Here is a 13855-nt window from a genome sequence, read left to right as displayed (position 1 = left end):
GCTGGGACAATAGTCCAAAGACAAAATAAAAGGATCAATGCAAATTAAAAATGAAAACAGTATTTTCTTTATGACATTTATCTAAGCAGTCAGACTAAATATCTACTTCTTTGAAAATAATTATAGGTCATCTCAAATAATTTTTCAATGTAAAGAAGAGAATTGTTGAGGTTTTTAGTTTTCCTTAAGCTTTGATCCTTAATAATCATATGACCTTGATTAATAGTATTAATTATTCTTCTATGAGTAAAAATAACACCTAAAACAGATCTAATGCCCTGACTTTTTCTGCACATTGTCTGTATTATATGCGAGAAACTGTGGCTAACCCTTTACTATAACACTCTGTTTGTACCTATAAAGGCAAATGAAAACACTCAATTTACTTCTATTCTTTTTGAGTCAGTACTCATTGATCTAATAAGATAAGAAGCTACAAAAGGCTTTATTCTGGAGTGCCTAGCTTCACAATGATAAAAAATACTTGATATTTCTAAATATATTATGTGGTATTTGTGCAAACCAATATAAAATGGCAAAATACAATTCTTTAGAATTATTCTGAAAAAAAAGGCCTATGTCAAGGAAATAGTATATATAAAATTTAAACACAACTATCAAAAATATTAGAAAATCAGTACCTAAGATAAGTAATTACAGAGAAAGTTGTTCCTTTAATATTTATTTTCTAAACCAGCAAGATGATCCGTGGGTGAGGACACTTGCAGCCAAGCTGAGTAACTAAGTTCAATTCCCAAGACTTACATGGTGGACAGAGATGAGTGCCTCTCTCAGGTTGCCTCAGTGTATTCATATGTGTAAAATAAAAGAGAGTACTAAATTTTTCTTCAAATTATTTTTCTAGTTATGTAAGATTTGTTGATATAAATAAAATCTATAGACAAACATTTAAAAATAGAAACTGTGGTGGAGAGATAATTCAGTGGTAGAAAGCTCTTATTCTTAAAGAAGACCTGGCCTAAATTCCCAGCACCCATATGGTATCTACCAACCCTCCATAACTCCAGTTCCAGGGGATCCAATGCCCTCTTTGATCTCTATGGGCACTAGGCATACACTTGGTGCACAGACCATGCAAGCAAAACACTCACACAAACAAACAATGTAATATCCTAGCCCACTTCCTTTTTAACTCTCTTCATTTATTTTCATGAAAACTTTACTAATCAAATATTTTTCTCAAGCATGATTGTAGTATTGACATAATATTCTATTACAAATTTTACGTATTTATGTATAAGCAGCTTATTTTGTTAAATTTTTTGCTCTTAGGTTTGTCTAATTTTTTAACATTGTTTCGAATAGTATTTTTTATGTGTATATTTCTGTGGAACTCATCATATGGAGAATAGAACTGAAAGGAAGGATCAGAATGAGTTCTGAAAATAGATTGCAAGGTTTTGACGACATTACCAAATTGTCCTCCAAAACCGGTCTGACTTCCATTCCCAAGACAGGCTACAAAAACATCTGGGTTGACTGACTGACTGACTGACTGACTGACTGACTGACTAATTGATTGATTAATTTGTCATCTTTATTAGCTTAATCTAAAACCAAAACAGGGAGTTATGGAGAGGGCTTAGTGGATAAAATGCTAGCTGTCTAAGCATGGAGACTTGAGTCACAATCCCCATGAAGACCCACATAAAAAGCCATTCCTAACAATGCAGGCTTCTAAATCTCATGCTAGAGAGCAGAAACAGGCAGATCCAACATCAGCCCATGCCCTCCACACATGTACACACACACACACACAAACAGGCACCACATACAAAGTACTATTTTATTTTACTTTGTATCTCTCCAGTTATTGTGAAAGGCATGGCAGGCTACACCAAATGATTAATTGCAAACACTGGCATGAAAATTTTTTTCAAAACACTACCAAATATTTTTACTTCTTTCACTGTTTATCTTACCACTATTTCTAGCTCCCTTTCTCCCTCTCCCCCACCCCCTCTAGTCTCTTCCCTTTAATACACAGACTGGAGGCACACAAATAAAACTCGACATTTGAGAAGAGGGGTTTTCATTTTTCTGTTAGAGGACTTTGCGTGGTTCTGGCCAGCCTCGCTCCCAGCCTATCTCATTCCATTGCTTGTCTAACATCACACACTTTATTTCTATGTTCAGTTTACTTAGTGTGCAGGGTTTTCAAGACATGTCTCCCCTCATTTTCTCCATTGTGCATTTTAATTATTTACATATTCTGTAAGTAAGAAATCCTATGATTTGGCTGACTTTTTTCAAAATGTAATGTATAACAATCATAAAGAACAAGATAATTACTATATTTTAATGTAATTTTGTTTCATAACATATTGCCCAAACTTGAAAAGTGACACATTAAATTTTTACATTAAAAAACCTTGAATATATTTTTGGTGAAAGGTTATAATTTAACATTCCTCTACCTGAGCATTTTCCACAATCGCTGGGCATCAAGACTTGAAGATATTACGCAACCCAACATTTTATGAGCATATGACTTCTCAATGAAGTGGATGTGTACAATGGGAAAACTATGTTCCTTTTCTCTCCTCAGGAAAAGATTCTTTCTACTACCATGTCAGCTTTAAGGTTAACAACATTGACTATGACAGCAAATTTGCAAAGCCATATTCTCAGGAATACATGGACCTAAATAAAAGGATAGTGTCTTTGGTAAGTAGAAAGTAGAATGGGTTTTTTTTTCTGTGCATTTCTAAAAGTGTTAAGACTCTAGTAATCACCTTCCAAGTTCAAAACAGTTCCTAACCAGTACCGTAGTCCTAGATTATATGTCTCAGCCATTACAGACAGTCTTCTAAAAGTGTGAACAGGGAAATATGCAAAGGGACACATTTTAAGAAATGTTAAAAAAATGACATGTAAAAGCATTGATATTTCTAATGAATTCATCAATTACATGAATACCATATGTTTGATCACTAAGATGCATGAAAAACATATGTTTGATCACTAAGATACAACTAAGGCCCATGCTTCCTCTCATGCGAAAATTAACCAGTCTCTTGAGGAAGAAACCTTGCCAGTCTGAAAGATAGTGTGACCAAAATAAAGTTCACTTTGCAAGCCCTCATTGTTGAGGAAAGGCTGTAAAACACTAGCTTAAGAATCGGCTTCATTTTCATAGTCACCAGGAATTTCATAAATTCATTCTTTGACTCTTTAATAGAGTTCTTCATGTTGTAGTGACCCCTAACCATAAAACTATTTTTGTTGCTACTTCATAACTGTAACTTTACTATTGTTATGAATCCTAATGTAAATATCTGATATGCAGGATATCTAATATGCAGCCATTGTGAAAGGATTATTTGATGCCCCCAAGGCATCATGGTCTAAAGGTTGAGAACCAGTGTTCCGGAACAGTTGAAAGAAAGAACTAATAATCTTATCATCCTTGCCTATTAAGCAGCAATCATGACCTCTTCCTTCAGGCTTCAAGAACTCCATTCCTGGCTTTCAACACATCTGTTTGAAAACAACCTATGCAAAATATATGTTGTACAATGCCTTTATACTTGCCTTTCTTTCTGTTTTCACTGAATATAATAATGTTTCATACATTACAGTAGTTACCATATAAACAAAATTCATAACCACAGCACTCTGATAATAACATGTACTATGGCGTGCTCATTAGAAAAATCTTGCATTCATTACAATAATTCCTATAGACTCTCTTATTCTGATTGCCACAATGTAATCCTTTAATGATTCATTATAAAGACATATAATATACAAGTTTATATATAATTTATAATGTATGCTATATAATATACCATATAACATATGATGTATGTATATATGTATGACATATGACAAATGACAAATAATATGTAACACATAACATATGTATGTGTATATATGTGTGTATTATGTAAGTTTTTATATATGTACATATGCATATATATTCAAGAGAATATGTTGCTATGGTATAAACTATGGAGCGAAGGTCTTGATACAAAATATTCTCATAGTTCATATTTTATATGATTTTCTAAATGATAGTTCAAGAAGTCTCTGAGCCTTCCTGCTATTTTAAGCTCTTCAGCAGGTATGATATCCAAGTTTGATATCTAAGTGAAAAAAAGTTCGAAGAACAACTAACAATGGTACAATATCTTAGTAATATAATTAGGTTTATTAGTTTTCAGTATAAGTACATATTTATCAATATTTAATCCTCAGAATGCTCCTATATTATATAAAGAAAATGAGGCAATAAGAGATTAAATTGTCCAAAGTCAAGCTTTGTGGTTGAGGGGCAGGGGGAGTTCTCTATTTAGAGACCACCAAAATACTAAAAAATTTTGAGTATGCTCCAAATTGTAAGACATAAATATGAGAGTGCTCTGACTCCAGGACTCGGGTGACAACACCATTTTCTCTCCAGTATCTCTCTAAAGCTGGTCTGCTCAGGAGAGCTGAGGCCACAGACACAACAGAGCTTCATACTCATCAAAGGAAAATTTACCAAGATGAACTCTCAGTGCTGAACATCTATGCTCCAAATGCAAGGGCAGCCACATTCATTAAAGAAACTAGTAAAGTTCAAAGCACACATTGCACTGCACATAATAATAGTGGGAGACTTCAACACCCCACGCTCATCAATGGACAGATCCTGGAAACAGAAGCTAAACAGAGACACAGTGAAACTAACAGAAGTTATGAAACAAATGGACTTAACAGATATCTATAGAACATTTAATCCTAAAACAAAAGAATATACATTCTTCTCAGCACCTCATGGTACCTTCTCCAAAACTGACTATATAATCGGTCAAAAAACAGGCCTCAACAGATACAAAAATATTGAAATTGTCCCATGCATCCTATCAGATCACTACGGGTTAAAGCTGATCTTCAATAACAACATAAATAATAGAAAGCCAACATACACGTGGAAGCTGAACAACATTGTACTACTCAGTGATAACTTGGTCAAGGAAGAAATAAAGAAAGGAATTAAAGACTTCTTAGAGTTTAATGAAAATGAAGCCACAACATACACAAACTTATGGGGCACAATGAAACCAGTCCTAAGAGGAAGACTCATAGCTCTGATTGCCTCCAAAAAGAAACTGAAGAGAGCATACACTAGCAGCTTGACAACACACCTAAAAGCTCTAGAACAAAAGGAAGCAAATTCACCCAAAAGGAGTAGACAGCAGGAAATAATCAAACTCAGGGCTGAAATCAAGCAAGTGGAAACAAAAAGAACTATACAAAGAATCAGCCAAACCAGGAGCTGGTTCTTTGAAGAAATCAACAAGATAAATAAACCATTAGCCAGACGAACTAGAGGGCACAGGGACAGTATCCTAATTAACAAAATCAGAAATGAAAAAGGAGACATAACAACAGAATCTGAGGAAATCAAAAAAATCATCAGATCCTTCTACAAAAGCCTCTACTCAGCAAAAATGGATACATGGAAGAAATGGACAATTTTCTAGACAGACATCCCTTACCAAAGTTCAATCAGTATCAGATTAACGATCTAAACAGTCCCATATATCCTAAGGAAATAGAAACAGTCATTAATTGTCTCCCAACTAAAAATAAGCCCAGGACCAGATGGGTTTAGTGCAGAGTTCTATCAGACCTTCAAAGAAGATCTAATCCCAGTTCTTCACAAACTATTCCACAAAATAGAAACAGAAGGTACTCTACCCAANTCNNTCTATGAAGNCACAATTACTCTGATACCTAAACCACACAAAGACCCAACAAAGAAAGAGAACTTCAGACCAATTTCCCTTATGAATATCGATGCAAAAAATACTCAATAAAATTCTCACAAACCGAATCCAAAAACACATCAAAATTATCATCCATCATGAACAAGCAGGCTTCATTCCAGGGATGCAGGGATGGTTTAATATACAGAAATCCATCAACGTAATCCACTATATAAACAAACTCAGAGACAAAAACCACATGATCATCTCATTAGATGCTGAGAAAGCATTTGACAAAATCCAACACCCATTCATGATAAAAGTCTTGAAAAGATCAGGAATTCAAGGCCCATACCCAAACATAATAAAAGCAATATACAGCAAACCAGTAGCCAACATCAAACTAAATGGAGAGAAACTTGAAGCAATCTCACTAAAACCAGGGACTGGAGAAGGCTACCCACTTTCTCCCTACCTAATCCATATAGTACTTGAAGTCCTAGCCAGAGCAATTAGACAGCAAAAGGAGATCAAAGGGATACAAATTGGAAAGGAAAAAGTCAAAATATCACTTTTTGCAGATGATTTGGTAGTATATATAAGAGACCCCAAAAATTCCACCAGAGAACTCCTAAATCTGACAAACAACTTCAGTGAAGTATCTGGATATAAAATTAACTCAAACAAATCAGTGACCTTTCTCTACACAAAGGATAAACAGGCTGAGAAAGAAATTAGGGAAACAACACCCTTCACAATAGTTACAAATAATATAAAATACCTTGGTGTAACTCTAACTAAGCAAGTGAAAGATCTATATGATGAGAACTTCAAGTCTCTGAAGAAAGCAATAGAAGAAGATCTCAGAAGATGGAAAGATCTCCCATGCTCATGGATTGGCAGGATTAATATAGTAAAAATGACCATCTTGCTGAAAGCAATCTACAGATTCAATGCAATCCCCATCAAAATTCCAACTCAGTTCTTCACAGAGTTAGAAAAAAACAATTTGCAAATTCATCTGGAATAACAAAAAACATAGGATAGCAAAAACTATTCTCAACAATAAAAGAACCTCTAGTGGAATCACCATCCCCGAACTCAAGCTATACTGCAGAGCAATTAGAACTCAAGAAGTTGGACTCCAAAAAACCAAATACCCCTATTAAAAATAGGGTGCAGAGCTAAACAAAGAATTCTCAGCTGAGGAATACTAAATGGCTGAGAAGCACCTAAAAAAAATGTTCAACATCCTTAGTCATCAGGGAAATACAAATCAAAAGAACCCTGAGATTCAACCCACTCCAGTCAGAATGGACTGATCAAAACTAAGATCAAAAACTGATGTGACAGCACATGTTGGTGAGGATGTGGAGAAAGAACACTCTTCCATTGCTGGTGGGGTTGCAAGCTGGTACAACCACTCTGGAAATCAGTTTGGCAATTCCTCAGAAAATTGGACATAGTACTGCCAGAAGATCCAGCAATACCACTCCAGGGAATATACACAGAAAATGCTCCAACTTGTAATAAGGACACATGCTCCTCTATGTTCGTAGCAGCCTTATTTATAATAGCCGGAAACTGGAAAGAACCGAGATGTCCCTCAACAGAGGAATAGATACAGAAAATGTGGTACATCTACACAATGGAGTATTATGTAGCTATTAAAAACAATGAATTTATGATAGTCTTAGACAAATGGGTGTATGTGGAGAATATCATCTTGAGTGAGGTAATACAATCACAAAAGAACACACATGATATGCACTCACTGACAAGTGGATATTAACCCAGAAGGTCAGAATATCCAAGATCCAATTTGCAAAATACATGAAACTGAAGAAGAAGGAAGACCAAAGTGTGGATACTTTGATCCTTCTTAGAAGGGGAAACAAAAATATCCATGGAAGGAGTGACAGAGACAAAGTTCGGAGCAGAGACTGAAGGAATGACCAGCCAGATACTGCCCCACCTAGTGATCCATCCCATAAACAACCATCAAACCCAGACACTATTGTAGAAGCCAACAAGATTTTGCTGACAAGAGCCTGATATAGCTCTCTCCTGAGAGTCTCTGCCAGTGCCTGGCAAATACAGAAGTGGATGCTCACAGTCATCCATTAGACAGAGCACAGGTTCCCCAATGGAGGAGCTAGAGAAAGTACCCAAGGAGCTGAAGAGGTTTGCAGCCTGATAGGAGGAACAGCAATATGAACTAACCAGTACCCCCAGAGCTCCCTGAGACTAAACCACCAATCAAAGAAAATACATGGTGGGACTCGTGTCTCTAGCTGCATATGTGGCAGAGGATGCTTAGTCGGTCATCAATGGGAGGAAAGGCCCTTGGTCCTGTGAAGCTTCTATGCCCCAGTATAGGGGAGTGCCAGGACCAGGAAGCAGGAGGTGGTGCTTTGGGGAGCAAGGCAAGGGGGGAGGGGATAGGGGATTTTCAGAGAGGAAACCAGGAAAGGGGATTACATTTGAGATGTAAATAAAGAAAATATCTAATAAAAAAAAAGAAGTAAATATGACTAGGTAAATAATCCAATGTGTTTAATAAAATGCAGTATTATTCCACATAAATGCTAAGGATTTATAGGTGGTCAAAACATTCACATAAAGCAATCAGCCAACCTTATACATTAAGCCATTTAATGCAGTATCCACATATTAGATAGTCATACAACCAGGGCACTCATCAAATAACATTCTCTGAAGCTATCCAGATCATATCAGGAGCATAATGCCCCTTTAGAGATATGCCTCTTTTTACACAGCCTACCTAGTAACAGATTCTGTATAGATTCATAAAATTTTAAGTCATGTCATTTTTAAACACTAATAATGAAATAAATGATAATAGATCTGTTCCATTTAATATAGGTTAACAATTGTTACAAATTAAGTAAAAATTCCATTAGCATTCATTCAGTTCCCATCCTTCAAAATGTAGCAAAATAAGGTTTAAACACCAAGAATTTTAAACTCAGATATTACTAGGTCTATCTTAAAACACAATATTTATCTGGTACACTAAATGTAAGCCATTCTGAATTAAGATTCTAGCCACAATGGAACTGGGATCATTCCGAATTTATCAAGAACACAACAAACATGGCATTAATATTATTTATATTTCATGGGGTTTAAGTTTTCCTGTGACAAGAAGTCATAAGCAAGAGCAATTTGAGGAAAAAAGGGTTCATTTTCATTTACAGTCCCAGGTTTCAGTCTATCATTGTGGAAAGTCACACTGACAGAAACTGGAAGCAGCTAGTAACATGGCATCTGCACTCAAGAGCATAAAGAAATGACTGCTTGCATGCCACTTGTTTGCCTTGCTAACTTTATGTCCCCATTCCTACACATCTCAGCATTTCTGTTCCTAGAGAATAATGCCTCCCACTGTGGACTAGGTCTTCTCTGATCAACCAACTTGATCAAAGCCATCATATGCCCACAGTCCAACTCAATACTGTTGCCCCTGCCTCCCAAAATGCTTAAAGACATGTGCCACCCACACGTGGCTGAACTAACTGGGCCTATAAAGCCATCTGAAATTGTATCCCCACGTGTTTGGGCAAATACAACTTATATGATTTCTCCTGAGTCACAAATCCCTCAAATACACCAGTCTGTTCTTACCTGGTAATTGTTATTCCTTTTACATTAAAAAAAAAAAAACTATACTGTTCTCTTTATTTTTGACTCCCCATCTTCCAGGTCTCATTCCTATATTCCTTCTTCAAAGAGTCCTTATCTGAGGGTTCAATCATTCCATTTCATTATTTTTGCATTCTTTATATCAAAGTACTCCAAACCACCATACTTAAATATTTATTTCTCGGCATGCTAATAATCATCTGTCTCCTCCATTGATTCACTGAAAAAATGACTGTTTTGTTTACCATTTACTTCATAAGATAATACACTTATTGAAACTCCATTGTCATATATCAATTGGTTGGTAGCAGGGAAAAAAACCATAAATTACACCTTCTGTCAGTGTCAACATGATGATGTTTAGAAGAACTCTATTTGCCAACATGCAAGCTATCATGGATGTAAATCTTGCCTAGTGATGTTGAAGTGCTATTGCAGGAAGTCACCCATTACATTGGAAATACAGAAAGAGAAGTGATTGAGAAAGTGATTCTTTCATAAAATTTCTTTTGATGCTTTTTTGTATAGCCTTGAATTCTTTTAGATTTTAATTTTTGAGAATTCCATATAGGAAAACTGTACTTATATAATTTTGACCCACTCCACTCCCTCTCCTAACTTCCTGTGCTCTTCCACACTCTGTCAAATTCAAGACTGCTTCTTTAGCTTTGTTTTACATATTCACACACATATACATACACACATACATACACATATACACACACCTTCACACACATGTATACACACACACACACACAGTACTAAGTCTATTTAGTGTTCTGCATTTGCTCATATGTTTAGAACTGACCACTTGGGATCAGATAACATATCAAGTGTTTTATCCATGGAGAAAATTGATTTTCCCTCTCTCAGCAGTCATTGACTGGCTATAGGTTTTCATCTAAGAGAGGGACTTCATAAAAATGTCCCCCTATCCAAGATTGGATGTTGAATTACATGGTCATTATGCAGATCTTCTTTAGGCAACCGTATTGTTGAGATTTCTCAAATACAGCTTCCCTATTAATTCTAAAAGATACTATCTTGTAAGAGTCATCCTGGTCCTCTGGCTCTTAAACTTTTCCATTGCCTCTCCTGTGATTTTTCCCCTAAGACTAGGATTTCCAGTGTAGATATTTCAACTGCAGTTTGGGCACACACACTCACCCACCCATTGTTATTTATTCTCTGCAAGTTGGCCAGTTGAGCTCTTTAGAATAGTCTCCATCTGCTGCAAAAGGATGCTTCTTTTATGAAGGGTAGGAGCTGCACTTACCTGTTGATATACTGATAAGTCTTTCGAATACAGCCAAAAATTATATTACTTCAGGATTATGGGAAGAGTAGTTTTCCCTCTAGAGTCTATGATAGCTCTAGTGATTTGTAGTTAGCTAGGCTTACAGTAGCAGGCATGAATTTTGTCATACTGAGCAGTCTAGCTGGACAACTGTTGGCTACCCACTCCCAAGTTATAACTGCCGCACGTCTTTATACCTAGGCTTTATAGCTAGGCAGAGAAAGATGGTTTTTCTCCCTTAGCAGCTTGTATAGCAGCTTCAGATACTATGAGAGCTAAATTGCAGGCTCCCAGGTCAGTTCTTTTTATTTCTTCAATTTTTAATAGATATTTTCTTCATTTACATTTCAAATTATATCCTGAAATTCCCCTATACCCTTCCCCACCCCCTGCCCTGCTCCCCTACCCACCCACTCCCACTTCTTGGCCCTGGCATTCCCCTGTACTGGGGCATATAAAGTTTGCAAGATCAAGGGGCCTCCCTCCCAGTGATGGCCAACTAGATCATCTTCTGCTACATATGCAGCTAGAGACACGAGCTCTGGGGGTACTGGTTAGTTCATATTGTTGTTCCACCTATATATAGGGTTGCAGATCCCTTCAGCTCTTTGGGTACTTTCTCTAGCTCCTCCATTGGGGGACCCTGTGTTCCATGCTGTGTTCCATGACTGTAAGCATCCACTTCTGTATTTGCCAGGCACTCAGTTCTAATTTGATTCTTCCAAGTCCTGTGTCCAAAATGACTAGCCATAGGCTCTTACCCTCAAATTCTGAGAGGCATCCAATGGCAGTAACAATAGGGTATATTGTTTAGAAAGTCTCTTGGAACCTCCTGACTAACAACTCAAAAAAAAAGGTTTCACATGCCTAGGTCTGCACATGTGATAGATGGTCTAGAGCTTTTGGGAGGTGGGGCTTAATTAGCATCCCATTTAAATGTAACTTCAATATATATATATAACTTAGGTAAGCTTAGTAACTACTGTTTCCCTGTAGCTTTTTCAAGCATTGTTGCTGTTATTTATTCTCCTCCCTCTCTTTCCATATTACCCTCCATCTCCTTTCCCCAGTTAAAGTGTAGCACCCATTTCCCCTTTCCCTTTTCATAATACCTACGCCCTGCTATCTCCCTTTAAGCCTATCAACAATATATACTTGCAAAGGAAAAAAAATAGATCACCATGTAGGCATTACAGATCTTCCATAGCACACATATACACATGCATTCACACACTCACACACACACACACATACATGTACACACACTTAGAAACATCTCCATGCACATTATTATTTACTTTTATTGCATTTATTTTTCAATGAAATTTGCAGGTGAAAGAAAAGTAATATCTACTGGTCCACTGAATTTACCACTTCAAAATGAATTTTAAAGTTTATTCTGCTGATCTTCAATGATTAGGGAAGACATGGACATTGCATATTATATGAAATTTAGGAATAATTTAATTTCAGCTATTCATAAATAAGTAAAATTAAACATATTTGGGCATATGAGACCAAACTGGATGATAAACAGTTTATTGTACTGTTGTTTATTTTTAGATGTATTTCAAGTTTTCTGAAGTGATAGAATCTTTCTTTTAAAAGCTGAAATCATGTCATTAACCCATTTTCTTTTTAATAGATGAATGAAACATTTCATGAATCAAAACTGAGAAAACAGTACGTCAAAGCTCACACTGTTCAAGTAAGGTATGCACAAAGGCATTAGAAACAGTTTTGACCTTCACCTCTCTATTGTTGTTCAGAAAATTTTATTTCTGAGTTGTGAAACTTTATGTTTGAAATAAAATTGAATTTAGTGTAGAGAGACCCTCACTCCACCCCACCACCATGCTCCATATATGTAAAGGAAATGTTTTATTGTTTGTTAGAAAATGATTACAGGGCTGGAGATGGCTGGAGAATTGCTCCTGCAGAGGACTCAAGTTCAGTTCCCAGCACTCACATGGTGGCTCACTACCATCAAAAACTCCAGTTCCATGGGATCTATCACCCCTTCTGACCTCTGCAGGTACTGCATGCATGTAGTAGACACACATACATTCAAGCAAAACACTTAACATGTAAAATAAAATAAATCTAAAAACAGTAAAAATTATAAATTGACTAAACCATAATGATGAATTCCAACTTATGAAATCACAAAGTAAATTGAAATTTAGAGTATGCATAAAACTTTTAACATGAATAAAAGAGGGTCACTGAGATAACATGTAACATAGAAGCACTGGGCACAGCCTGATGACCCAAGTTCCATTCTAATACACTCTGAATAACATGCATGCCAACACACACACACAATAAACAATTTTCATTTTTAAATGAATAAGACACCATGAGCAAAATGTCTGGATTAATTTGGGAAAATTGTTTTGGAGAATTCTAAACAGAGTTAAAAACTTGATTCAATATCAAAAGAGGGATATTTCACGTAACAATTGATTTAGGGATGTTGTTTAAAAATCATATTCACATACCACCCTGGGTCCTCCACCACACATGTTGACAATAACTGCTGTGGCAAAGCAGCACTGAGGAAAGGAGGAGTCATAATTCCAAGCTAGAGATGGCTGGCTACATATTGAAACCTTCTCTCATTAAAACCATATAGATAAAATAAATGGATAAGTGATAAATGCAGAGACTAGGAACTGACTCTTTAGGCATTTACAACCAACCCTAACATTCACTCACTATATGTACAGTGTATACCCGATTCCCTCCCTCATAGTTAGGAAGCCTACAGGAGTGGGTGCACAGCTTTATCCATTGACAAGATGAGGACACATGTATTGATAAAGAATCGGGAAGAAATCGGTATGAACAGAAGGAAGCTCAAACACAAGTCCACATATTTGAAACAGTTGGAGTTGTGTCTCTAGGAGCCCCCCACCTCTGTGACAAGGTTCACGGAAAGAAGAGCGTTACCCACTCTGCTTAAATAAATTTTTAAATAAATTTTTCACCACCAAGAAACAGATCCAAATTAACATCAGCTCTTCAAGAACTATTTGCCACCTATCTGCACAAAATCCATTTGCCTCTACCTGACAAGATTTTTTTTTTTTTTTTTTTTTTTTGGTTTTTCGAGACAGGGTTTCTCTGTGTAGCTCTGGCTGTCCTGGAGCTCACTTTGTAGACCAGGCTGGCC

At 36.3% G+C, this 13855-nt stretch overlaps 1 protein-coding gene across 1 annotated transcript in view; it reads left to right on the top strand.

The window, feature by feature from the left end:
- LOC110295226 (transmembrane protease serine 11C) overlaps positions 1-13855 on the top strand; it is a 55700-nt gene that overhangs the window by 15380 nt on the left and 26465 nt on the right. Inside the window, exons 3-4 of the mRNA XM_021163707.1 lie at positions 2570-2688; positions 12326-12393. Coding sequence (XP_021019366.1) covers positions 2570-2688; positions 12326-12393 — 187 coding nt within the window. The remainder of the gene's footprint in view (positions 1-2569; positions 2689-12325; positions 12394-13855) is intronic.

Source organism: Mus caroli, chromosome 5, assembly GCF_900094665.2.
Source record: "Mus caroli chromosome 5, CAROLI_EIJ_v1.1, whole genome shotgun sequence".
Classification (NCBI taxonomy): domain Eukaryota; kingdom Metazoa; phylum Chordata; class Mammalia; order Rodentia; family Muridae; genus Mus; species Mus caroli.
The sequence above is the reverse complement of the archived record's forward strand: the minus strand, read 5'-3'. Positions and strand labels throughout refer to the sequence as shown.